The sequence below is a fragment of the Sus scrofa genome, chromosome 7, assembly GCF_000003025.6.
Source record: "Sus scrofa isolate TJ Tabasco breed Duroc chromosome 7, Sscrofa11.1, whole genome shotgun sequence".
NCBI classification, from domain to species: domain Eukaryota; kingdom Metazoa; phylum Chordata; class Mammalia; order Artiodactyla; family Suidae; genus Sus; species Sus scrofa.
The window spans coordinates 116,776,238-116,802,715 of NC_010449.5; the positions used below are offsets into that span (position 1 = coordinate 116,776,238).

General features: G+C 49.4%; 1 protein-coding gene and 1 long non-coding RNA gene across 2 annotated transcripts; one reads left to right on the plus strand and one right to left on the minus strand.

Annotated features, from left to right (window-relative positions):
* Positions 8,692-10,863, minus strand: LOC100525590. Its single transcript, XR_116071.3, has 3 exons — positions 10,743-10,863; positions 10,249-10,461; positions 8,692-8,899 (listed from the first exon to the last, which is right to left on the minus strand). It is a non-coding gene; the product is annotated as an uncharacterized LOC100525590 (long non-coding RNA).
* Positions 11,109-21,240, plus strand: GLRX5 (glutaredoxin 5). The gene is made up of 2 exons (XM_001928993.6): positions 11,109-11,528; positions 20,621-21,240. Exons 1-2 carry the CDS (start codon positions 11,243-11,245, stop codon positions 20,797-20,799), a joined length of 465 nt encoding a protein of 154 aa, XP_001929028.1. The 5' UTR covers positions 11,109-11,242; the 3' UTR covers positions 20,800-21,240.

Here is a 26,478-nt window from a genome sequence, read left to right on the forward strand (position 1 = left end):
CACAGCCACAGCAACACCGGATCCGAGTTGCATCTGCCACCCACTCCACAGCTTATGGCCACAGCAGCTCCTTAACCCACTAAGCCAGTCCAGGGATTGGACCCGCATCCTCACGGAGACAATGTTAAGTCCTTAACCTGCTGAGCCACAACGGGAACTCCTGGGGCTTTGAATAAATTGGCTGTAAACATTTAGTACAGGTTTCCGTGTCAATGAAAGTCTTCACACGTTAGGTGTTAACTGCTAGTTACAGTACCCCTATACTAACCAGCACCAGATGTTTTTGATATTTATTTATAGGGATGAACACACTTTGAGGATGTTGAAATGTCTAGTAAGTTGCCCAGGACCAGGCTGTGAATTGTGGAAATCCAACAGAAGCAAATCATGTCGTTCCTGCCATCGGGAATTTACATTTGAAATAACAAGACAGCACTCCATGTCATCGGATGCTAGACTGCTCAGTGTAGAATTGGCTCTTGGAGGAATCCAGAAACTGGGGAGAAGAGTGAGGGCTGCAGGGCTTGGGAGGAGCTGTTGTGGATAAGATGAGATGTGAGTTACATCCTGAATGATGGAGAAGAATAATGATATTTAACATTTATTAAGGGGTTACTTTATGCCAAGCACAGTCCTAAGCTTTACCTATAGTAACACATGTAGTCCTCATCAGAGAAGCTGTTATTATCTAATGTTACAAATAAGGGAACAGAGAGGACAATGACTACCTATCATCACACAGCTCTCATGTGACTGCCCTGAGGGCACTCTGGTTTCAGCCCTCACTCGTATGTATGCATGTATGTATGCCTGTATGTATTCATTCATTCTTTTTAGGACCGCATCTGCAGCATATGTAAATTACCAGGCTAGGGGTCAAATTGGAGCTGTAGCGGCCGGACTAAGCCACAGCCACAGCAACTTGGGATCTAAGCCGTGTCTGCGACCTTCATCACAGCTCATGGCAATGCTGGATCCTTAACCCACTGAGTAAGACCAGGGATCGAACCCACGTTCTCATGAATCCTAGTTGGGTTTGCTGCTGCTAAGCCACGGTAGGAACTCCTGAGTCTTCACTCTCAATCACTGAGCATTCTGTCACCCTGGTAACAATAACGGAGGACCATCTTCTGGTTGTGATTAAATTCCCATCTGTTTCTTAGGTTATATTTTTACGCGGAGGCTCCCTGAATCCCACATGTTACCAGCTCTGGCTTCATGAATGCGATGAATTCCTTATGGGTCAAGGTTATTGTTGAGAAATTAAAGTACTCTGCAGAGAACAGCACCAGCCTTAGTAACAGGTGAGATGTCTGTGTGTAACGTGGGTACTGAAAGAGGAAAAGGACTGGCCTGGAAGTCTGTCTTGTGTGTGTGTGTGTACCAGTGTGTGTGTGTAAACAGCAGGGCTCAGCCCCTTGCGTATGCTGATTGCCTGTGCATGCAGTCAGGAAAACATCAGAGGTGCAGCTTTATAGGTACTGCGAAACACGCAGGGCTGGCTGAGCCCGATTCGGATCATAACTGTGGTTTTGTCTTCTCCGAACCGCTCTGTACCGGGAAAGTCACAGCTTCGCTCCGCGGTTTCCTTGGTTGCTGAACACGTGTGATGTGCGATTACTCTTCTGTCAGGACGTGATGGCTACTCAGCCTTCCAGCTTCATTGCTTTGGCTTAAACTACAGCAGACTAGGAACTTGGCTTGTTTGTTTGATTTTGTTTTGAAACCTAAATGCAGCCTTGATAACGTCAGTGTTGCCAGACTTGGTGGAGGAGGCGGGGCAGAGTGAAAAACTCCTGGGACGGAAATCTGACCTCTGACGTGGTACCTCCCAGGCTCTGCATTCGCCCCCCCTCCCACGGCTGGGCGGGGCGGGCGGGACGGGGGCGGGGGGGGGCGGCATCTCCCCACCTGTGTCCCCACATCTGGAAAAAAGGGGCCAGGTCATGCCCTGACCTCCTGTAGGAGCTGTTGTGAGGATCACAGAGAATAAGGACCGACCACGAGAATGTTCGGTGCACACGTGCGCTGTTATGGGAAATGCGATCCTCCAGGGACCGTGCTTGCCAACGAAAGTGCATGACGGAGACCCACTCAGGAAAAGGCTGTGGGTAAGGCAGAGGTCTCTGCTCAGGAGGAAGAGCAATCTTTTCTTGTTTCTGCTCCCTGGAGGCATGTTTTCGCAGTGTTCTCTCCTTGCTTTCGGTCGGCTCGGCTGTTCTCAACATGTGATAATCTTAGAAGGGCAGCGTGATAGGCAGTGCGCCCAGAAAGGCGAGGGGAATGGGGAAGCCTCTGATCCTCGCCAGCAGACACTCAGAGGCCAGGCTGAGTGAGGGCAGCGGGACCCAGAAGGGCTTTTCTTGTCCCCACCTCCCATCACCATGCACACTGCCCGCTGGACTCTGCTCAGGGGAAGCCCACTCTTGGGGTGCAACTGGCCCCGCCCACTACTGGAGTGACAGCAGCTTGTGTCAAACAGGTCAGACCTGCTGCAGCGCCAGATCTTTTAACCCGCTGCACCAGGTGGGGGGTCGAACCTGCACCTCCGCAGCGACCTGAGCTGCTGCAGTCTGATTCTTAACCCACGGCACCACAGCAGGAACCCCTGAAACCTGTTGCTCCACAGTTCTTGACGGCTCTGAGATATTTCCCCAGCAGAAAAGGCCATGTGACTGCAGGAGCCTCTTTCCATCAAACCTTAGAATCTTGTTGCAAACAACTGGCACCAGACACATGCTTTCCAAACAGACTGCCGCAAGCCTTGCACTGCAAGAGCCCTGGCACCTGGCCTGGAATCGTAAAGAACTTTAATCTTCAGTTTCTTCTTTGATGCTGTTGAGTTAGAGTGCAGAGAAAAACCTCAAGTGCCACCAGATGCGCCTCCTGGCTTTTCAAAAGCCATACTCAACAGATATTAGCAGCCCCCATAAACAGGCAGCACGTACTTCCTGTGTCCTTGGGTATTTAAAAGGTCCTTGCTGGCACTACGCCAGCGGGATTAGGCTTCTGCAATCAAGGCTGTTTCACCATCCAGGCTGAAATGTTTGATTTTGTCACTGATGAATCTGGGCAAAGGACTGGACCCTGTGTACTCAGTTCACAGACTCTCAGGTGGCCTAAAACACAGGTGCACACACACACACACAGAGCAGCCAAAAGGAGTTCCCTTGTGGTGTATCAGATTAAGGATCTGGTGGGGGTTTCTGTCGTGGTGCAGCAGAAACAAATCCGACTAGGAACCATGAGGTTGTGGGTTTGATCCCTGGCATCGCCTGGATCTGGTGCTGCCATAAGCTGTGGTGTAGGTCGCAGATGTGGCTCACATCCCAAGTTGCTGTGGTGTAGACTGGCAGCTATAGCTCTGATTAGACCCCTAGCCTGGGAACCTCCACATGCCATAGGCGCGGCCCTAAAAAAGCAAAAAAAAAAGGGATCTGGTATTGTCACTGCAGCAGTCTGGGTAGCTGCTACAGCACAGGTTTGATCTCTGGGCTGGGCACGTCCACATGCCACAAGCGTGGCAGAAAAAAATTTAAATTAAACTGAATTAATTAACAGCAGAAGGCACTTTATAAATGCACTGGCCTGGCTCCTTCATGTTCCAGAGATGAAGAGAGGGTCAGAGAGCTGCCAAAGGTCAGGAAATGCCCGATGGCTTCAGCCCACAGCCAGTTACCCCCACTGCCAAACCCAGGGGACACTTGGGCTCCTAACAGCCCCGCCGGGGCCCCTCTCCTGGAGGCGCTTGCTGGTCCCCCTGCCTCCTTTCCAGTCTTCATGCCTGTCCTTCCTGAGCTGCATTCGGCCCCCAGCTTCCTTGCTCCGCCTGCCCAAGTCTCCTTGCTCATCAGGCCCAGATGTGCAGGAGCAAAGTCATCTGGAGCCCTCCCCCGCATGTTTCAGATATGACCTACTGATTTAGACAGATGCCCTTCAGACTCCTCAGACTCAGAATGACTGCAAGGAATAGGTGACTCGCTCCTTCAATCCTCCTGCCTCGCCTGTGGTCTCGGCATCAGCAAGCATGCGCCCCAGCTGCTAAGCCAGAAACGGAGGGGGAGCCTGAGTCCCGCCCTCTTCTCTCCGGTCCCCTGCCCACATGGGCCGGTCACCTGATGCTGTCCGTCCTACCCTCAAAGTATCAAATGTGCATGCCCTTTGCATTGGTGCCCTTCACTCACGGGACACAGGCCAGAGCCCTGGCGTGGCATTTGACACGGTCTCCTGGCTGGCCTCCCCCTCCCCCGCCCCCATCAGTGCCACCTCCAATTCATCAACGTGCCTACCAGGCCCAACGCTCAGGAACTCTGCAGCTTCTGGGGACCTTCTCTCATGCTGAGGATGAAATCCTACAGCCCTCGGCTGCATTCACTTGTCTGTGTTTCTATTAGACAAACACCCTGGGAGTTCCTGTCATGGCTCAGCAGAAACAAATCCGACTAGCATCCATGAGGACACAAGTTCGATCCCTGGCCTCGCTCAGTGGGCTAAAGATCCGGCCATGCCATGAGCTGTGGTGTAGGTCCCAGACACAGCTCTGATCCTATGTTGCTGTGGCTGTGGTAAAGGCCAGCAGCTACAGCTCCGATTTCACCCCTAGCCCGGGAACCTCCATATGCCACGGGTGTGGCCATTTAAAGAAAAAAAAGGAAAGAAAAAGAAAAACACTCCGTCTCACCCCCTCCCCCCGCCCCAGGATGCCTGGGCCTTTGTGCCTCTGCAGTGTTGTTTCCTCTCCCTGGAATGTCCTTCCCTTTTATTTATTTATTTTTTTTTCTTTTTAAAAATTAAAAAAAATTTTTTGGTTTTTAGGGCTGCACCCACGGCATATGGAGATTCCCAGGCTAGGGGTGAAATTGGAGCTGTAGCCACCAGCCTTCGCCACAACCACAGCACCATAGGATCCGAGCCGAGTCTGCGACCTACACCACAGCTCACGGCAACACTGGATCCTTAACCCACTGAGCAAGCCCAGGGATCGAACCCGCAACCTCATGGTTCCTAATTGGATTTGTTAACCACTGCACCACGATGGAAACTCCTAGGCCAATAGAGTTCACCACCTAAATTTATTAACTGTTTCTAAGGTGCTCATCATGCATTAATATGAGCTACATGACAGGAGTGAAATAAAACCCTGCTTATCGGACATAATGAGGGAAAAAAGTATTCCTCGGAAGTTTATTTTTTAACATAACCCACTTCGGCCGTATTTTGGTTGGCAATCTAATAACACTGACTTCTTAACCCAAGCACGTGGAATATCATTTCCTTTTCTTGGTGACTGGGAATTGTTACACAGGGTTCTAGGGCTCACAGAGTTGTGACCTGTGAGAGCTCTTCGCTACTGCTCACGTCAAATGCTCCCAGAATGCAGCTCTAAAAAGAAAAAAAGAAAAATCCCAGAATATCTGCTTCACAATTTTTAAAATCTCCTACTAACCTGTTAGTCATTGCGTCGTCCTGCTTTTCTGTTGGCCTTTTAAACTTATTGCTTCTAATATGTTTTCTAATATTAGTAAACTAAGCAAGGAAACCATTCCCTAAAGTAAGAACAGGCCTTGGGTGGGAACTGAGTCTCCCTAGAATCCGGCCAGCCGATTCCTTCCCAGGCCCTGAATGCAGGGACAGGACAACACTGACTGGCTCTAGGTGCCCCTGCTTCCTAAGTAAGATGGACGAGCGCCCCCTACCTACCTCACGGGGTAAGGCGGACTCCTTAGGAAATACTCCAAGTTTCTCAAAAGACCTAAGATTTTGAAAGGTTTTTGTTTTTGTTTTTGTTTTTGTTTTTTTTTTTTTTGGCTTTTTAGGGCTACCGCCCTACACCACAGCCACAGCCACAAGGGATCCAAGCCTTTGACCTAGGCAGCAGCGTGGGGCAACACCGGAACCTTTAACCCACTCAACGAGGCCAGGGACAGAACCCGCATCCTCATGAATACTAGTCTGGTTCTTAACCCGCTGAGCCACAATGAGAACTCCTGACAGTGAGATTTTAAAAAATGCTTGTGAAGGTAATAAAACTTAGGAACCCAAAGTGCTCAGATCTGTCAAAAAGATACTATCACCAAAGAGGGAGTGAACAGAGGATTTAATTTAGGGACTAAAATGCCTGAGAACTCTTATTCTGGGGTTAATGCAGGTTTAAAATGAATTATTCGAGTACACATGCATGGCAATATTCCGGGGGTAAACATGTGGGAGCAGGGGAATAGAGCAGAGAGGGATTCATCTCCACTCCACAGCTGTTGTACAAAGACATCTTGAAAGAGGCGTTTTGCAGATATTACAAGTACAGTTTTCATAAATTCAGGAAGGGGAAGAAGTGAGGGGTGGAAAATTCCAAGGAAAATCCCAGAGATATCCTAACTATTTAGTGATGCTTAGGACTGGAAGCCTGGCCCCACACCTCTACATTCGAAATCCCCGAGCAGAACCAGCTCTGGTGTGGCAGCCAGCCTTTTCCTAAATTCTTCTTCGGGACTGCATGTTTACCTGCAGCTCCCACAGTCTGTTCTAGACTGAACTAACCGAAGTTAGAGTGTATCATTTGGCTTCCTCTTGCGCGGGAGAGCAGGACCTTTGTGATAGAGTGGAAGGGGGCCCAAAGGAGGCCTCCCTCCCGGCCTCTAGGCTGAGCCCACGTGATGAGAGTAGGGGATTAGCAGAACTGAGGCCACTCCCGTGGCTGGAGAAGTATTTATAAAACCAGCTGTCTTGGCGGAGAGAGGTAGCAGAGATCCCACAGCCATTTCTATCTTTGCATTACGGACTAGCAAAAAGTCTCTCAATTCTCTCCAAGGGCTGGGCGTTGCCTTGTTCTCTCCGTTACATCATTTTTAGGGACTCAAGTTGACTCCAGGGTTGCAGTGATGCCCTAAAATTACTGAGTAGCTCTGGGCATCATGGAGAAAGGTCTCAGGTTCCAGCTCAGGTTGATGGAAATCTGGGTTTCAAAGACTATTTTAGCTCAGGAATGTTTGGCGGCTCAACCCCTCCTGCAACCCAAGCAGCCGCTTTTCTCTTAAAATGACACTTACCCAGTGCTCTGGCCAGCTAGGACCCAGACATCTCTGGGGGTGCGTCCCCATGTACATTAGCCACACCCACTTGTCAGAACCCAGCATGGGAGTTCCTTTGCAGCTCAGTGAGTTATGAACCCGACTCGTCCCCTTGAGGATGTAGGTTCAATCCCTGGCCTCACTCAGTGGGTTAAGGATCCAATGTTGCTGAAAGCAGGGGCTTAGGTCATGGATGCAGCTCCGATCCAGTGTTGCTACGGCTGTGGTATAGGCAGGCAGCTGCAGCTCCAATTCAACCCCCAGCCTGGGTGTGCCACAGGTGTGGCCCTAAAAAGAAAGAAATAAACAAACAAAAAAACAAAAACAAAACACAGCATGGATTTTGGGGCTAAAGCTAGGGTATGAAAACACGGACCAGCTGAGGGTTCGAGTAAGGCTCAACAACCCGCTCTCCTCGTTTAGGGCTGATACATAGGAGGAAACAATCTCAAATGCCCAAGGCCTCGACTATGGGTTCCATGGTGAATTTGCTTTTGGAGGAGTGGGTAGAAAGGAGAAATTTTTCTAAATATAGTGAAGCTGTCTCTATAAATAAACAGAGGGAAGAAAAACATTTTTAGAATGTCCCAGTCAGCATGTGTACGTGGGATGATTTGTTTGGAGTCTAACTACATTTTATGATCCAAGTCTCAGGATTCTCATAAATTTCTGTGTACTTCCCACCCCCACCTCCCATCAATGTCCTCATGAGAGAGGTCACAACTTTTGCTACACTTCTGCTATAGTTTCTAATGAGAAGACTCAAACCTCACATGCCAAATCATCTACCTGAGTTGGGCGCTTTGAGAGAAATATTTTGTACTGTTTCCTTGATTCTTTAAATCGCTGATGTTTGGTGCCAATACTTGATGAGTGGTTTTTTTTAAATCAAAGACAGAAAGGAGTATGTTCAACATTTGACATTTTTGGTTGTTTTATTAAAACCTTAAATTTAGGTCTGTTGTTTCTATTTGGGGGGTTTAGATACCTGAGCTGCTTTCCTGGCCTTGATCAGGGTGTCAAAGCCATCTCACTTAGCTCCTTGAAAGGGCCCTGAGATGCCATCCACATCCCTGCATTCCAGACAAACGTACTATACTTGACTGTACACAGCAACTCTACTGTCGGTTTGGACAACACAGCCTTTGATTCTCTGGCCCAATGATCATGCTTAAACTTTAATGACGGCGTATTCTCAATTTAACAAAATGTCTAACAATACTTGCATGACTCCCCATGACTAGCTTAAAGGATCTAGCCCAAGACTAGCTCTACAACTCTGGATCCTCAGATTTTTTTGTCCTTTTGCCTTTTCTAGGGCTACGCCACAGCATATGGAGGTTCCTAGGCTAGTGGTTCAGTCAGCTGTAGCCACCGGCCTATACCACAGCCCATAGCAACACCAGATCTGAGCCGCATCTGCGACCTACACCACAGCTCATGGCAATGCTGGATCCTCAACCCACTGAGCAAGGCCTCATGGTTCCTAGTTGGATTCGTTAACCACTGAGCCACCACGGAACTCCTGGATCCTCAGATCTTAAGCTTGCAAATACTCTTCCCTATTCCAGTTGACACAAGAGCAGAATTAGACAGTTTAGGGTAGGCAATAAACAATTCAGGCTTTCAAGAACAAATTGTCAATATTTATTTTTTAAAAAATTACTATATAATACAAGTAAAAGCGTGGTGATTTTGCAAATAATATAGTTTCTGCTGTTAAGAGCACCAGATACCAGACTTCTGAAATAAGCGTTAAGCTTCAGCATCACATCACTTCCTGTATATTTCTGTTCAGGTTTGTTCCTCTGATTTACCTGGAATCCAGGAATCTGGGGGATGAAAAAACAATAGGATTCTTTAAGAAGCTGATCAATTTTGGGTCCTACATTGGAAAACTACTACACATCAGTAACATTGATGGGGATAAAATACGTATGTCACCGAGGAGCACTTCTGAGTAACGTCTTCAGTTTATTTTCAGTTTACTGAACTCGAGTTTCCTGCTAAATGCGTATTTGGAGAACTCACTGGCTGAGAGCACATGTACTAATTTTCCGATGTTTAAATGGGAGTGCCTCCGAAGCAGATCACCTCCAGCAACAACTTATAAACTACTTTAAATTAAAAAAAAATAATGTGAGGGGCGGGGGAGGGATGGAGTGGGAATTTGAGATTAGCAGCTGCTAACTAGTATGCATAGAATGGATAAACAACAAGGTCCTGCTATATAGCACAGGCAACTCTATTCAATATCCTGTGATAAGCCATAATGGAAAAGAATATATATGTATAAATGAATCACTTTGATGTACAGCAGAAATTAACACAACATTGTAGATCAACTACATTTCAGTAACAAAAAAAAAAAAATTTTTTTTCTTTTTTTTTGGTCTTTTTAGGGCCGAATCCGCAGTATATGGAGGTTCCAGGCTAGGGATCGAATCCTAGCTGTAGCCCCTGGCCTACACCACAGCCACAGCAACACCAGATCCGAGCTGGTCTGCGACCTACACCACAGCTCTCATGGCAACCGGGATTCCTTAGCCCACTGAGCAAGGCCAGGGATCAAACCTGCGTCGTCATGGATGCTAGGGCGATTCGTTTCCGCTTAGTCACAACAGAAACTCCTAAAATAATTTTTAAAAAAAGTAACTTGTAGCAGTACTTAGTGTCCAACAGAAACCACTCCATCTGTTAAACAATATCTGACTGCAAAAAGCTGCTCTTACTGTCGGTTGATAGATAACGGCACTGGCACAGCCATTATCACCGTGGCAACAGTACCCAGGAACTATCAGAGGAAAATTGCACATCGTACTGCTGGCTCTTGAGCAGTTATGCCTCAGCTTCCTCTGAGTCTGCTTTCTCTGCAAGTCTGGTGTGCTCTAGGGTACCACCAACCCTGGGCGGCTCCAAGACTACAGATCACTTGGCGATGTCGCTGAGCCCCGCTCTCCCGGGAATCGTTCTTTCCACCAATATGTGCACCCGCCACGTTCCAAGCACTGTTCTAGGTACTGAGAATACAGCAGTGAATGAAGTCGAGGGTCCGGGAGAGAAGTCAACAAACAAGTTAGCAAACACGTGTCAAGGTGTAATAAGCACAATGGAGACTAGAGAAAGCAGTGGGTCTAAGGAAACTGCCTTTCCCTCCTCTGCACCCCACATTGCTTTGTACCTGCTTCTCATTTCTCAAGCTTTGGGCACAGGTCTCTCTGGAGGTCCCGCACCGGCCCCGTGCCTTGCACGCCACAGCTGCGCAGAAAACGTCTGTCGAACGAGCCAATTCCCTTCTTAGCTCCCGGTTCAACAAACCCTTCCTGGGCCCAGGCCCAGGGGCTTAAGTAGGCCGGAAAGTCAGCGAAGCCCCGATCACACAGACGAGAGCGCTCTACAGTGTTTTAAAATAAAAGCTGTTTTAGTGAAGTAATCGCGGCCCATGGGCGGAAACCAGGCCTCCGCTCTCACATGGGCGGCGGGACCGCGAGAGGCTCCGAGGCACAGGGCCAGGTCGGACGCGGTAGCCCTCGGCAGGCCTGGCCGCCAGAGCCCGGCTTGGTCCACGCTCCCGCCGCGAACGGCTGCGGCATTACAGACGCTCCGGGCCGCTCTCCTAGACCCAGACCTACTCCAGCGCCGCTACCACCCTTACGGCAAGAACCAGGCACCTACCAACCGCGCTGCCGTAGCAACGCAACCAGCCAGACACTGCACCGGAACCGGAACCTCCATCTGGCAGTGACCCCCCTTCCCCGACATCCTCGGAACGGCGAAACCCCGCCCAGTGCGTCCCACTCACCCGGAGTATCCCAGCAGGCCCGCCCGCCCTTGGTGGCGAAGTCGTCTTCCCGCTGGTTTCGCCTCTGCTAGTCTCAAGCGTGACCTTGATGGACATGCACTCTCTCCAATCAACTGATAGAGAGGTTGCCAACCGCCAATGGTAAGGCGTCAAGCTAAGGACCTCCTCCAAGCTATCGGGGCGGGACAAGTAATATGATTGGTAGAATCCAGTAATTGCCGGCCAGCGTTGTCCAATCACGTAGAGCTATTCGGAGCCGGTCCAATGAGGGTCTCCGGGGGACGGGGCGGGCCGCCGCTGGCCAGGCCCCAGCGAGGCTCCTGCTGTCTAACTCAGGTCCCGAGCTGTCCAGGGCTCCGGCGAGCGTACGGGGATGAGCGCGTCCCTGGGCCGGGCGGCGGCGGCTCTGCTCCGCTGGGGGCGCGGCGTAGGCGGTGGTCTGTGGGTCCCGGGCGTGCGGGCGGCGAGCTCGGGCGGGAGCGGCTCAGCGGAGCATCTGGACACGCTGGTGAAGAAGGACAAGGTGGTGGTCTTCCTCAAGGGGACGCCAGAGCAGCCCCAGTGTGGCTTCAGCAACGCCGTGGTGCAGATCCTGCGGCTGCACGGCGTCCGCGACTACGCGGCCTACAACGTGCTGGACGACCCCCAGCTCCGGCAAGGTCAGGGCCGGCGGGGGCGGGGCTGGGGGGCGACAGGCCGAGGCCTCTCTGCGGGGGGGAGGGTCTCTCCGCCAAGGTCTCTGCGGAGGTTCAAACGGGGTTAGGGCGCGGGCTTCCACTCCGCGTTGGAGGGTCTGGAGTGGGGGCGTGATCACCTTGAACCGGGTCTTGAGGATCTGGGGCCCTGGGCCAACCTGGGCAGTGGGGTAAGTCCTTACTTAGCTGTTCCCCCGAACCTCACTCTGAGCAGAAATAGGCATTCGGGGGCATTCTCTGGGGCTGAGTCCAAGTATCGTGGTCAGCAGCCTCACTCCTCGCTCTGCAGAGCTGGGAAGGTGGGACAAAGAGGGATACAGGGGGAACCACTAAGGAGACACTTTGAAGCCGTGACCTGTCTCGTGGATAAGTGTCCTGTTGATGGTGGAGGGAGGGCCGAGGTTGAGGCCAAGGGGGTCGGAGGCTGGTCTGCTGTGCCTCGAGGCTCGCGGTGTCAGGGACCGGCCACTGTTGTTGCTGCAAGGAGGGGCTTGACACAGCTTTTGGACTGGTCTTAGCCGGGTTCTGGCGTTGTGGGAGAAAAAGATAGGAAATTCGTTTTTAGGTACTCGAGATGGGGGAAAGCTGGGGGCTAGGGCTTGGAGAGGCTTGTAGGGATGGGATGGAGGGATGACTTTTGGGCCCCGGCTAACTCAGGTTTGGGAGCTCCAGGAGCCCAGGGCCAGGCAGATGGAGGAGGGTCTGGGCCTTTTCCCTGGGCCCTGGGGCAAGGTGGAGGGCCTTGGCAGCTAATTAGCGTCTTTCCTGTTGAACTCCAAGCTAAGATCCTTCCCTGCAGTCTTCTGTTTATCTGAGTGAAGGCAGAGAAAGAGGAAGAGACCGGAACCCCTGGGTCTGCCCTTGGCTAGGGTTGATGGTGTTGCTGGAGAAATGGGGAGACGATGCTTGTACCCTCCGAAGGGTGGCCTTTACGTTAGACTTTCAGTGTCTGAGTTCCAGCATCGCCCTCGTATCAGGCTTTTGACAGTGTTCTGGAGGGAGTTTGAGGGCACCAGGTTCTCTGGTGTTCTACAAGGAGAATTCTGCTTTTGAAGTTGTCAATCGTAGACACTCCGACATCAAGGAGCCAGGCCGGTGTCACGGAGAGGCTTTGGGCTAGAGTCCTTCTGCGGCCAGTCAGCCACAGAGCAAGTCACACACGTGCATTTTCCTTCTCAGTAGCAGGAGGATGATGAAACCACACTTGACAACGTTTTTGCGAGGGAAAAAGAGAAAGAAAAACTTTTTCGAAAGTGCCTGTCATCTTTCCTGGCACACAGAAGACACCCATTAAATGGTCTCTGTTTTATTATTAGCACTTTATGTTTTGAAAAGTTCCTCCCCACCCAGGTTATCTGATCCTTAGAGAGCTCTTGGTTTTGGTGGATGGAAAAGAGGAGCGGAGAAGGCAGCTTAGCGTTCCCAGGTATATGTCATTACAGTGTATTGTGCTTATGATCCTCTGTCTTCTTGAAATGCTCCCAGTTGCGGGGTTTTTTTTCAAAGACAGGGTGAGCTGCAGTCTTCAGCTGGCACTGGCGTTCCTGCTTGAAAGATTAGATAGGAGAAACTGCTCTGCAATCTCCCTGCCGGGACCATGCCTGAGGCCCCTTGCAAAAAGTTGTGTTGTTGATATTTTGCTGACAGTAAAGTCTTGAGTGTCTTTGGTGTGTGAATTGCCATTCTGATTCACAGACCCAGAGATGGTCTGACTTTATCATACACCTGAAACATTGTCAGTCAACTACCCTTCACTTTAGAAAGGTTAAAAAATACACCCAGTATGAGGTTGCGGGTTCGGTCCCTGGCCTTGCTCAGTGGGTTACCCATCCGGCGTTGCCGTGAGCTGTGGTGTAGGTTGCAGACGCGGCTCGGATCCCGCGTTGCTGTGGCTCTGGCGTAGGCCGGTGGCTACAGCTCCGATTCGACCCCTAGCCTGGGAACCTCCATATGCCGAGGCAGCGGCCGAAGAAATAGCAAAAAAAAAAGACAAAAAAAAAAAAAAAATACAGCCAGAGATGGGCTATGCTGGAATATGGGCAGTAAACTGAAAATAGGGGCAGGAATGGAGGAGTGTTTACTGAGAGCACTTGGGCGTCTGGCTTCTGGTCTTCTGTTCTTAAGCATTCAAGCAACAGACTTTAATCCTCAAATTTCTTGACCGCTGAGTTGCTCAGATTGTTCCTTTGCTTAGTACACGTGTTGCACATAAACTGAACCTAACACTAGTCTTCGTTGCTTAGAAAGTGTACATTGGTGTACGTATTAACCTCCAGACTGGGGCGGGGTGGTGTAAGCGTGTGACCGCAGAAGGGGCTGGTTTCACCAGGGTGAGGCTTTCAACCATTAGGATGCCTCACCTTGCCCTCTGGGCCGTGGAGACCAGCAGGCTGTCTGATGCTTGCTCTTGCCAACTAAAGATATGTCCTTGTGCCTTTCCCAACCCAAGGTCACTTCTAGTAACAGGAGAGGCGTGTCTGCAAAATCAGCCTTTCCTGTTTTCTTGTGCCAGGGGAGGCTGAGCTCTACAAAGGGCCCAAGTCAGCGGAAGACCCGCTGACACCATCTCCTAGTTGTGGGTGCTGGGTTCGAGGTGTGTGATGCGGAGGGGTCTCAGCCTGAGATCGCAGAACAAAGGTGACTGCGAGGCCGCTTCGTGTGTTTCGGCCTTCCTTGAGTTTTTTGGATTTTTTTTTTTCTTTTTTGAAAAATCCGAGGAGGTCCCGTTGTGGCTCAGCGGTAAGCAAGCCCGACTAGTATCCATGAGGACGCAGGTTCAGTCTCTGGCCTCCGATCAGTGGGTTAAAGGATCCGGTGTTGCCATGCGTTGTGGTGTAGGTCGCAGATGCGACTCGGATCTGACATTGTTGTGGCTGTGGTGTAGGCCGGCTGTTGCAGCTCTGCTTTGACCCCCAGCCTGGGAACTTCCATAAGCCAAACGTGCAGCCCTAAAAAGCAAACAAAACAAAACAAAAATATGGAGCACACACAGAAGCCAGAAGCGGAAGGGACAGGGTCCCGGTGGCTGGATGTCACTATATCCCGCTCCCCTCTTTACAAATAATTAGCCCTAACCCTAACCTTTATTTTCAGTTGCAAAAGTTACACCTGCTCATTGAAGAAACTTGGAAAACACTGAAAAATATGAAGAAAATGAAAGTACCTGTAATTCCATATACATCCATAAACCATTATTAACATTCGGATTTAGTTTCTAACAGTTTTTTGGTTTTTTGTTTAGCAGCGTTGCCATCACGTGTAGCTGTATGTAGCATTTTGCCCTCCTGAGAGCCGGGAGCGTGTCTTCTGTGACTCCCTGAACGCCGTGTGTAGTGCTTATGCAAAGCAAGTTCTCACTTGAGTGTTTTAAATGAATAACTGCTTTTTTGTTTATCATTTTCTCATAAACTCTCCTGTGCTCTTAAAAATACTATACACTCCTGGAGTTCCTGCTGTGGCTCCGTAATAGCGAACCTGACTAGTATCCATGAGAACTCGGGTTCGATCCCTGGCTTCACTCAGTGGGTCAGGGATCCGGCATTGCATGAGCTGTGGTGTAGATTGAAGACGTGGCTCAGATCTGGCATTGCTGTGGCTGTGGTGTAGGCCGGCAGCTGTAGCTCTGATTGGAGCCCTAGCCTGGGAACTTCCATATGCCCTGGGTGCAGCCCTTAAAAAAAAAAAAAAAAAAAAAAAACACCCTCGAATTTCTTCCTACTTAGGTCACCATTGTCTTCTTTGCATCACGAGTAGTATCTGTTGAATGAATAATTGTCGTCATTCAACCATGGTTGAATAGTTATTTAGCACTTGAAAATATGCCCCCTGGATGCAGACTTCAGCCCTCCGTGTGCTAGTCTGGTGACATTGGTTAAGTTATTTAATCTCTTTTAGCATTTTTTTCGTCTGTAAAGTAGGGGTAATTACGCATACTTTGTCGGATCTTTGTAAAGATGAAACGTGACTAGATAGGTAAAACGTTTAGAGTATGAAACCCAGGAGCCCTTGCTCAGGGAGTGTGGTATTTTGATTACCGCCTGGCATACTCCATGGGCGCTTTTCCTGCATTCTTTCCCTCTGCTCTCCCAGCTGCAGATCTCGTGAAAAGTATTCCTGTGGAGGAGTTCCCGTCTTGGCGCAGTGGAGATGAATCCAACTAAGAACCATGAGGTTGTGGGTTCGATCCCTGCCCTCACGCAGTGGGTCAAGGATCCAGCGTGGCCGTGAGCTGTGGTGTAGGTCGCAGATGAGGTTCGGATCTGGCGCTGCTATGGCTGTGGTGTAGGCCGGCAGCTGCAGCTCCTATTAGACCCCTAGGCTGGGAACCTCCAAATGCCACAGACGCAGCCCTAAAAAGACAAAAAAAAAAAAAAAAAAAAAGCATTACTGTGGCAGGCAGAGGACCCTGACCTGGAGCACCCACCTTGCATCTGGCGCTGGGGCAGCTTCCCAATCTCACCAGTTAGGTTTTATTTATTAACCTTTCGTGATAAATCCGTGAGGCATAGAGTTACTCCCATTTTACAGAAAGGGAGATTGAGGCCCAGCGATGAGCAGATTTGCCTGTGGCTGTATTTACAAGCCAGCCGGCCACAGTCTGCTGACCTCAGTGAGGCCTTGCTCACTCCCGCCACCACGCTTTACTTCCCTTTTGAGGGTCTGCCCTGGTCCATGCTTTTTGCTTATCTCAGGCTGTCCTAACCTCATTGCCTCACGTGAGGGAAGATGAAGAAATATGTAAGTCCAGGAAGCGGTGATGGGACCTGCCCCAGGGACCGAGCCTGGTAATTGGCAGCGCTGGAATTAATTTGCATTAGACTCTGAAGCTCCTGTGTAGTGAAAATCTGCCAGGAAGAAAGGGAACTGTCATCCCAGTGCCCTTATGATCAGCAGTCCAAACCAGGGACGAAGTTCAGGGTTCTGAACTGTGGCGAGTTTTGAAAAGTGCCTCTTGAAAGGTCTGGGAGGCTCCTGTGTTTTTTTTTTTTTTGGTCTTTTCTTGGGCTGCTCCTGCGGCATAGGGAGGTTCCCAGGCTAGGGGTCAAACTGGAGCTATAGCCACCCGCCTACACCAGGGCCACAGCAACGCAGGATCTGAGCCGCGTCTGTGACTTACACCACAGCTCACGGCAACGCCGGATCCTTAGCCCACTGAGCAAGGCCAGAGATCGAACCCGCAACCTCATTGTTCCTAGTCGGATTCATTAACCACTGAGCCACGATGGGAACTCCGAGGTTGCTGCTTTTAGGTCTCCTGCTTAGCATAGAGCCAGGCACATAATAAAGGCTCAATAAATTGTCGTTCTCTGTATTCATTTTCCTATTGAGGAAGCATTGATTTCACAGCTCAAGTCGAGAACCCTCTGTTTGCTTGTTGAGGTTCTAACTTCTTTCCTGGTCTGAACCTATTAAATCTCTTCCCCTAAAAAAAAAAAAAAAAAAGAAGGAAAGAAAAGAAAGAAAGTTCTGGGAGGGACTTTTCCAGAACGTTTTCTCCGCTCTGGCTTGATACTTTGGCACATCGAGTCTTTTTGATGGAGCAGCAAGTGTACATAGAAGCAATTTTGTAAGACAGACCCAGTGTCACCCTGTTACATAACTTCACAGTCAACATTTTCTGTCCCAAATCGAATCAGTTTGTCATCTGTAAAACAGGTTATCATTAAAATCCAATCTTGGTATGATTTTCTAGTTTGCAAGAGACGCTCTGATTCTGGGTTATTCCATGTAATAGTTGCAAAAACTTTCACTGGTTTTGAAAATTTAAAGCGTGAGGAAAATTAGCCATGTTTAAACAATTGATGGTGCATTGATAATTTGTTTTAGTTTTCACCTTAGGAGGAGTAGTCTTTTATAATTGGAAGTTTCTCAGCCTCACTCTCTAGGAAGCAACTGAGTAGGTCCTTAAATATTTAAATGTGTAATCAGGCATTTTAAACATGAAAGATGGCACCCTTTTTATGAAAGATGCCCAAAGCAGGTAAGTTGAATTTTGATGAACTGTCAGCTAGTAGGCACCTTGGATGCTGTCACAGGCCGAGGGGTTTGGAAGGAGTCAGTCTCCCCTGCACGTGACTGTGGGTGTTGGATGTTCAGATGGTGGGAAAGCCCTCTGGGTTTGGTCGCTTTGGTGGTAAAGATGGGCCCCCTTCCTTCCCTTACAGTCGGGATATATGTTTTATGACAATGAGACCAGCCTAAAGCTTTTTTCTTTTTTTTTTTTGGCTTTTTAGGGCCATACCCGCAGCATATGGAGGTTCCCAGGCTAAGGGTCTAATCAGAGCTACAGCTGCCGGCCTACACCACAGCCACAGCAACATGGGTTCTGAGCTGTGTCTTTGACCTACACCACAGCTCACAGCAATGCTGGATCCTTAACCCACTGAGCAAGGCCAGGGATCAAACCTACAACCTCATGGTTCCCAGTAGGATTTGTTTCCGCTGCGCCACGATGATAATGCTTTGAGTGTGGCACCATGAAAAGGAGTGATGAAATCAAATCATTCTTCCTCTCGGCAAAGATTTTATTTAAAAAAATTATACTTTTAGGATTAAGCATACTTTTGGGGGGGAAGTGCCCCCTCTGCATATGGAGGTCCCAGGCTAGGGGTTGAATTGGAGCTGTAGCTACACCACAGCCCCAGCAACTCGGGATCTGAGCCGCATCTGTGACCTACACCACAGCTCACGGCAATGCCGGATCCCTAACCCACAGAGCAAAGCCGGGGATTAAATCTGTATCCTCATGAATAAGCATACCTCGGGTGGCAAATTTGTTTTCGTTTTTGGAGTGTTTTTCAAAAGTCGTAGGCATTCACCAAACGAATGCCTTATTAACCGGAAAAAAATCCCGGATAGAATATCATGAACATGAATGGTTCACGTACAAAAATATAAAAGATGTTTAAGAAAATTCAGGAGGTGTGAAAGAAGTTCGTATTTACCATAAACATTTTTTTGACCCCCACCCCCACTCCACTCCTGCATCATGAAGGTAAAAAAAGATTTGTACCTTACAGAAAGTTCTGATAGATTTTTTATGTTTGAGGATAGAGTTGTTGTTGTTGTTTAATTCAGAACACACAATTTATATGCGAAGTAATTGTTTCTATGGTACCAAATCAGAGGGATGAAAAACTTGAATTTCATCAGGGTGCCAGTACACCTGGGTATTTGGTACTGTAAAGCCCTTCAGACGGTTCCTCGAATTTGCCCTCTTTTCGTCTTCTCCGAACCTCCGGCTGATTTGTTGTCGTTTAAGAGAAAGCCAGAGTGGCTTAGAAGTGCACTTTTCAGGGTCTGTAATCATGTAACCATTTCTTCATCAGTGAAAACTGTCTGCAGAAGAAAGATAAAGCCGTCTGCTGGGGGCCCTGTTCGTGCTGCCACTTAGAGCAGAGTCGCTGGTTTTTGGAAGGCAGTGACTTTTAAAAGTGAGAAACACATTGTGTCTTGGGACTGTTATTTGTGATGTGACTCAGTTTGGTGATCTTATTTAGTAAAACTCATTTGATGATCAGGGATAGGGCATTGAGGAAAAGGTTTTGTATTTTTAGTTTGTTTACATAAAAACCACCATTTGAGCAGTTTTTTTTAAAAAAACTTGCTCAATACTGTGTTTTGCTTGAAAAGTCTGTTGACTTTTCTGTTTTAAAAAGTACACTTCAGTTCAGCCTCCAAGAAGAAAAGGAGGTAGAAGGCCGAGGAGGACTTTAGAAAAGAATGATCTTTTATGTCTTAAGTTGAAACCACGTTTCTTGTACGTGGTATTTATTTTTTGGCTTCGGTGTATAGCGGCTTGAGTGGGGTCTGAGTTTCTGGCCAGGGCAGGCTGTAAGAGTGAAAGTGGCCAGACTAAGCACTAGGCCCCCAGGGAACTCCCCAACCACATTTCTTATTTGTTTGTTTGTTTGTTTGTTTATTTCTATTTTTAGAGCTGCACCCACGGCATATGGAAGGTCCCAGGCTAGGGGTCAAATCGGAGCTGCAGCTGCCAGCCTACACCACAGCCACAGCAACGCAGGATCCAAGCCGCTTCTACCTCCTAGACCATAGCTCACGGCAGCGCCAGATCCTTAACCCACTGAGCAGGGCCAGGGATTGAACCCACGTACTCATGAATACTAGTCGGATGTGTAGCCCATTGAGCCACAACGGGAACTCCCCAGCCACATTTCTTCATAACCCTTGTCCTCCTGGCCCAGGACCAAACAGGGTAATCGCATGGCTGCACCATCCCAGAATGTGCCTCACCACGGTGTCCTCAGCTCTTGGCACCTAGGACCCGTCACGGGTGTGCTGGTTGGCGTCTTGTCTGCTTAGTGCAGGGAGTGGTTCTCACCTGCCCCTGGCCCAGGACACGGGCCTTCGGGGGCTTGACGAAGGCCCTTCCTCATTTAACTCAGTCCTGTGAGTTCTGTGCTGAGCCAAACCATCTGTCCCATGGGGAGTCCATCTGCATGACTGAATGGACAAGGGCTACGGTCCGTAGCCACAGGAAAGGGATTTTTCTTTGGGTAAAAGAATTATTAAAGGTGAAAACTCATGATGCGGTGTCCGCAACTGGTGGCCTTCGCCAGCCAAGACAGGCACAGAGAACCTCAGGTGGGGGCTGCCCGATCTGCCAGTGAGCTCCCGTGATGGGTCCAGTGGGACAGGAGCTGTGGCCTTCCTTTTGTTTTGTTTTGTTTTGCTTTGCTGAAAACATGGTCAGCAGGTGCATGGAGAATATAAAATATAACCTTGTATAGCTTGTGTGACTCACATGAACCCATCACGTTCTTTGCCAGGGTCGCGTGTGTGTCGGGTGTCTTATGAGAGCCTTACTTACCTGATGCTCAGATGAACCTCGTGAGATGACGGTGGAAACAGAGGGTGAGGCCCTCCAGTTTGTACCCGGAAGAGTCAGGGTTTAAACAGGGGTTCCATTTGACTCTAAAGCTCATGCTCAGGTCCGGGGAGCAAGGCAGACGAGCTCTTCAAAAGCTTGGGAGTGTTTTGCCCTGCAAGGTCAGCGTTGGCCGTCGAAGTGACACCTCTGTGTTCTTCCCTCGTAGGCATTAAAGACTATTCCAACTGGCCCACCATCCCGCAAGTGTACCTCAACGGCGAGTTCGTGGGGGGCTGTGACATTCTTCTGCAGATGCACCAGAACGGGGACCTGGTGGAAGAGCTGAAAAAGCTGGGGATCCGCTCCGCCCTTTTAGATGAAAAGACAGACCAAGACTCGAAGTGAGGGTGGCCCCGGGCGAGGGAGCCCCTGGGGTCAGAGACTCACTGCCAGAAAAGCCTTACGATTTGGGTGTCCCTCTTCAGACAGCTGCTTTGCACTGATTCTTCCAGTTTGTAAGCAGCCCAGTGATTTTAGGGTGTCTGGGGTTTGGGGCAAAGAAAAACTTCTTGTGAACGTAATTGTAACCACTGCACTGTAATTAATCACCACCGGTGTTAGGAGATTGCTGTAGACACATTCCTTCTTGTGTTGTCCTGTGTCCTGTGCCTGATTCCGAATCATTGTTACCATTCACAAGTCTTCTGCAGATGTGTCAGTCCGCAGACATAATAGAGCCCTCTCCTCTGATTTTTTGTAACTTGTTCTGTAAGAAAATGATGGACAAGGAAGAACATATGATAACCGGCTGTTGTTTTTTAAATAAACCAATCCAGGGATACCGTGCGGGAGGTGTCAGTCTGAACAGCAGTAAGTCTGCATCTTGGTGGGTCAGAGGCTCCTTTAACGAAATACCTCGACTGAATGGCTTGTAGCAGATACTTCTCACGGTTGTGGAAGCTGCAAGTCCAGGATCAAAGCTCTAGGGAGTTCCCACTGGGGCTCAGCAGTAACAAACCTGACTAGTATCCATGAGGACAAGAGTTCGATCACTGGGTCAAGGATCTGGCCTTGCCGTGAGCCATGGTGTAGGTCGCAGATGTGGCTTGGATCTCAAGTTGCTGTGGCTGTGTGTAGGCCGGCGGCTACAGCTCGATTCGACCCCTAGCCTGGGAACCTCCATATGCCACGGGTGAGGTGTATGGAGCGGGTCTGCTCCTGGTTCCCAGACGGCTGTGATGTTCTCACCGTGTCTCACAGAAGGGCTTTGGGGTCCCTTTTATAAAGGCCCTATCCCGTTTATAAGGGCCTCCCAAAGGCTCCAGCTCCTACACCATCACTTTGGGTGTTACGTGTCAATACTGGAATTTTGAGGGGACAGATACTCAGTCTCAGCAGCCTGTAAAGTGATTTTTTTATACTCTCTGTTAAATTTGCCACAAAAATTGCCTCAGCCGTGCCCTCACTGCTCCAGGGGAGGTGAGTGTCGTGAAGGCCGAGTGGGGTGGGCCGTCGGGTCGGAGGCTCGGGGGCTGGAGGTGAAGCCCTGTGCTTGTCAGCGGCGCTGCGGTCGGAGAGCGAGCAGCCACTGCTTGCCCTGCAGAGAACGGCTCGCAGGAGTATTTTATTCCTTAGAAATGGGGCCTTTATAAAAACAGACTGGGGGGGTCCTAGCCGAGACGTTGCGTGTACGGTGTCTGCCAACAAACCCTTCTCCACCTGGGCTGGAGGGAAGCTTCAGGGCAGCGCGGGGGAAGAAAGCCCATCCTGTCACCAGGGGCCTTTGGGTCCCCAGAAGCCTCCCCTCGTCTCCAGGGCCTTAAACAGGGCATCTGTTTAGAAGCACACCTTAACAGTGGCAGCGTGGGAGGAAGCTGCATATTTTTTAATGAAAAGAGCAAAAATGACAAGGAGAGAAGGATGGCTTATTTTTCCAGAGCCATTTTTGGAAGCTTGTTCTGTGTCAATTCTTCTTTATTTTATTTTATTTTTTGTCTTTTTAGGGCTGTACCCATGGCATATGGGGGTTCCCAGGCTAGGGGTTGAATTGGAGCTGTAGCTGCTGGCCTACACCACAGCCACAGCAATGCTGGATCCAAGCCAGGTCTGTGACCTACACCACCACTCATGGCAATGCCGGATCCTTAACCCACTGCATGAGGCCAAGGATTGAACCTGCGACCTCATGGATGCTAGTGAGATTCGTTTCTGCTGCACCACGACGGGAACTCCCTGTGTTGCGTATCGAGTCTGTATGACTCTTCGAAAAGCTCTGAAAACAGGTGTGTTTGGGTGAAGCTTAGTGAGGTAAGGATTGCCTGGCCTGGAGTTTTGAAGCTCGCAGCTCCTGATGCCGCCCTGCCTTCGGTGTTGTGGGTCCCCAGGGGGAAGGAAGGCACATCGAAGTCCCACCGCTCTTCCCTGGGGACTGTCCTGTCGGGAAGGGGGGAAGGGGACTGCCACAGAGCCGAGGGAAAGGCGAAGCAGGTTATTGTCAGAAAAAAGGTTTTGTGTTACATGCATTGCAAACCACCCCCCCCCCCCCCGCCCCCGTCAGTACCTTCTGTGTCCAGCCTTGGAGCAGGGTGGGGCTCATTTGCTGGAAGCAGTTTGCTTTACGGATAAAGCGAGGGCCCTGGAAGGAAGCCCTGTTCTCTGAGCTGTCTCTGCCGCCACGTGGTGGCCAGGCCAAGGTGGTGACCTTGCCCCTCGGAAAGAATGCCATCAACAAATGGCTTTTTACTGTCCCTGGACGAGGACCAGGGGCACACACGGGAGCCGCAGAATTGGCCTCACGTCTGGTGGGTAATAGGGTCCTTGTCCCTAATTCTGCTCCTTTTGGTTTTCCTGAAATCTGCCCTTAGGGTTCATCTAAAAAATGAAACAGTGAGAGATTTATTTGCAGGGTAGCATCAGTGAAGGAAGCCTCCCTGGAATATTAGCATTCGGGCAGAGCTGCCAAGTGAATTATTCAACTCACGCCTATGAAGCAGAGTGAGAGCGTGTATCAGTCACCAGAGAGCTTAAAAGTTTAAGGCGCCCCTGAGCTCTACGTAAACGGGGATGTTCTTTCCAGAAGTTAATTGATACCTTTTTTTTTTTCCCCTCTATGCTTGGCAAGTCTCTGCCAAGTGGGACATTGGAGATGCTCTCTGATGCCGGTCTGAATAATTTTAATGATCTGTATAATTAGAATTCGATGTGATAATTAGAACAGTGACACCATCTTTCCTTGTGCAAACAGCCATGTCACACCTCATCTATTTAAAAATGCAAGGTCTGCTTCACAGCTGTCCACTGCGGGACATGGACTTGATTTGATTTATTAGAGTTTTGTCACAACTTCAGAGTCACTGTTATTAAATAGACCCTTTCAAAACGGATGAAGCTGTTTTAGAAAATGAAACATTTGTATGAATTGAGGTAGTCTTCGTCTCAAAAGCTGGTAGTTACATAAATGTCATCCAACTTCATTTAAGCTATGAGGTTTGGAGATATTCTAGAACAGAAGGTAAGTTTTAAGAGGTCTTGGGTTAGAGTTCCTGGTATGGTTCAGAGGGATAAGAACCCAGCTAGTATCCATGAGGTTGTGGGTTCGATCTCTGGCCTCGCTCAGTGGGTTAAAAGATCCAGTGTTGCTGCAAGCTTCAGTGTAGGTCACAGATGGGGCCGGACCCAGCATGACTGTGGCTGTGGCCAGCAGCTGCAGCTCCGATTCAACCCCTAGCCTGAGAACTTCCATATGCCTTGGGCGGGGCCCTTAAAAGGACCAAAAAAGGGAAAAGAGGTCTTGGGTTTCTTGTTCTTGGCCCTACTGAACTGACTTGCGGACTTGCATAGAATCTGGGACCTGAAGCTTTGCTGTAATTAAAGCCACAACAGCTAGCTTGAGAGACAGTATTTATAAATGCATTAAAGAGCTTAGTAACAGAAAAACTGTATCTGTGTCTTGAAAAGCTGGGTCCCTTGTTATTTGTGACGAGAGATTGCGCTAAGGGGTCAGAGGAGCAATCTTTGTCTTGGCAAAATTGGAGTAAATTTAAACCAGAGGCGAGGAAGCTTCCCAATTTGCTCCTGAGAGTCACGGACAGGCAAAAATAGATCTTGGTGGATGGTTGCACAAAAAAGGGTTGACCTGATAGCTATTAAAAAAAAATAGATTTCTGGGAGTTCCCTTGTGGTGCAGTGGGTTAAGGATCAGGTGTTGCCACAGCTGTGGCACAGGCTGCCACTGTGGCTTGGATTCCATCCCTGACCAGGAACCTCCATGTGCTATGAGTGCAACCAAAAAAAAAAAAACAGATTTCCTATTCCCCTTAAGAAGTGGTTAGTGAATCTCAAAAATTGTGGGTTTTTGCTATTTAGGGCCACACCCCATGGCATATGGAAGTTTCCAGGCTAGGGGTCTAATCAGAGCTACAGCTGCCAGCCTACGGCACAGCCACAGCAACATGGGATCCAAGCCGTGTCTGGAACCTACACCACAGCTCATAGCAATGCCAGATCCTCAAACCACTGAGTGAGGGCAGGATTTGAACGCGCATCCTCATGGATACTAGTCGGATTTGTTTCCACTGCGCCACAGCTGAGAACTCCCTCAAAAATAGTTTTAAGTGATACCTAAGAATTCTAGGATCCCTAATTGGAGGGAGAGGGGAGGACAGTGAAAGGAAGAAGAGCTGGCTCCAAGTCCAGGTGCCCAGATGCCCACAAAGTGTCCGAAATGGACTTGTAGGAAGTCACAGCCTGTCCTGGTTCCTGGGAATAGCATCACCGCGGGTCTTAAAGCCGCGTGGGCCAAGCACAGTTGAGCTGGGAGCAGATCCAGCCTGAGCCTAAGAAGTCACCTTGCTTCAAAGGTCTCTTCTCTGGAGTTCTCTTGTGGTACAGTGGGTTGAGAATCTGGCAATCCGGTGTTGTCACTGCAGCGGCCGGGGGTGCTCCTGTGACCTTTTCACCCCCATTTACAAACCCCTCGGGGTTGGGTGGCTGCCTCTGCCCCAGAAGGCCCTCCTGACTTCCCTCTCTGCCCCTTGGCCCATTTCTCGGTCTATCACTCCAGGAGGTAATTGCCCCTTCTCTAGACTTCACTCAAGGATCCCCTGTAGCTAGCTAGCATATATAGTGCCCAGAAAAATATGTAAAAAATGAGCAAAGAATTCTCCTCTCTTGCTGTGGATGAGTCCCAAGAAGCGTTAAGTCGTTCAGTTTACCAGGCTGGTAGCACAGGGCAGCCGCTAGGAGCTTGGGTTTGGATCAAGCTTCCCGGATCCCCATCCCTGCTCTTCTCGTGTGTGCACTGGGCTCAGACACGTTAATAACCCCCTTCCCTACTCTGCCGAAGTGGGCAGTGGCGAGTGTCAGGCTTGCTGTGGATGAGAGACTCCAGGTCAAGAGCCTATCCCACCATGAACGCCCGGAATAGTTTAACCTCCATGGGTACCTTGGACTAGATCTGAACTTCATTGCAGTAGATTATTCACCAGCATTGTTAGATTTTAGGGAGTAGAGATAGGTATATATATATATATATATATAGATAGATAGATAGATAGATAGATAGTCTTTTTTTGTCTTCTTAGGGCCACACCCACAGCATGTGGAGGTACCCAGGCTAGAGGTCCAATCAGAGCTGTAGCCGATGGCCTGTGCCACAGCCACAGCAACACCAGATCCGAGCCTCGTCTTCGACCTACACCACAGCTCTCAGGGCAATGCCAGATCCTTCGCCCACTGAGCAAGGCCAGGGAGCGAACCCTCGTCCTCATGGATGCTAGTCAGGTTCGGTAACTGCTGAGCCACAATGGGAACTCCAAGGTCCATATTTATTGAAGGGTCACTGTTTGGTTGTCCCCAAGAGCATGGAGACTCATCTTTGACTATAAATGATAGAACTGAATACTTGTGATGATCTCAGCAGAGGGTACCAATTACTTATCTGCTTTTGGAGCTGGGGTGGAGGTAGGGATGAAGGATCAGAGAGAAAGAATTCCCTGTAGATTACTTTCCTAAGACTCTAGTTTGACCCGAGGGGGAGGAGCGAAGGACGTGGGATGGACGGGGAGTTTGGGGTTAGTAGGTGCA

Excerpts from the sequence above, each read along its gene's own strand:
- GLRX5 (XM_001928993.6), top strand. The coding sequence starts at position 11,243 with ATGAGCGCGTCCCTGGGCCGGGCGGCGGCGGCTCTGCTCCGCTGGGGG. Across the intron at positions 11,529-20,620 it reads CGACCCCCAGCTCCGGCAAG|GCATTAAAGACTATTCCAAC; the intron begins GTCAGGGCCGGC and ends CTTCCCTCGTAG.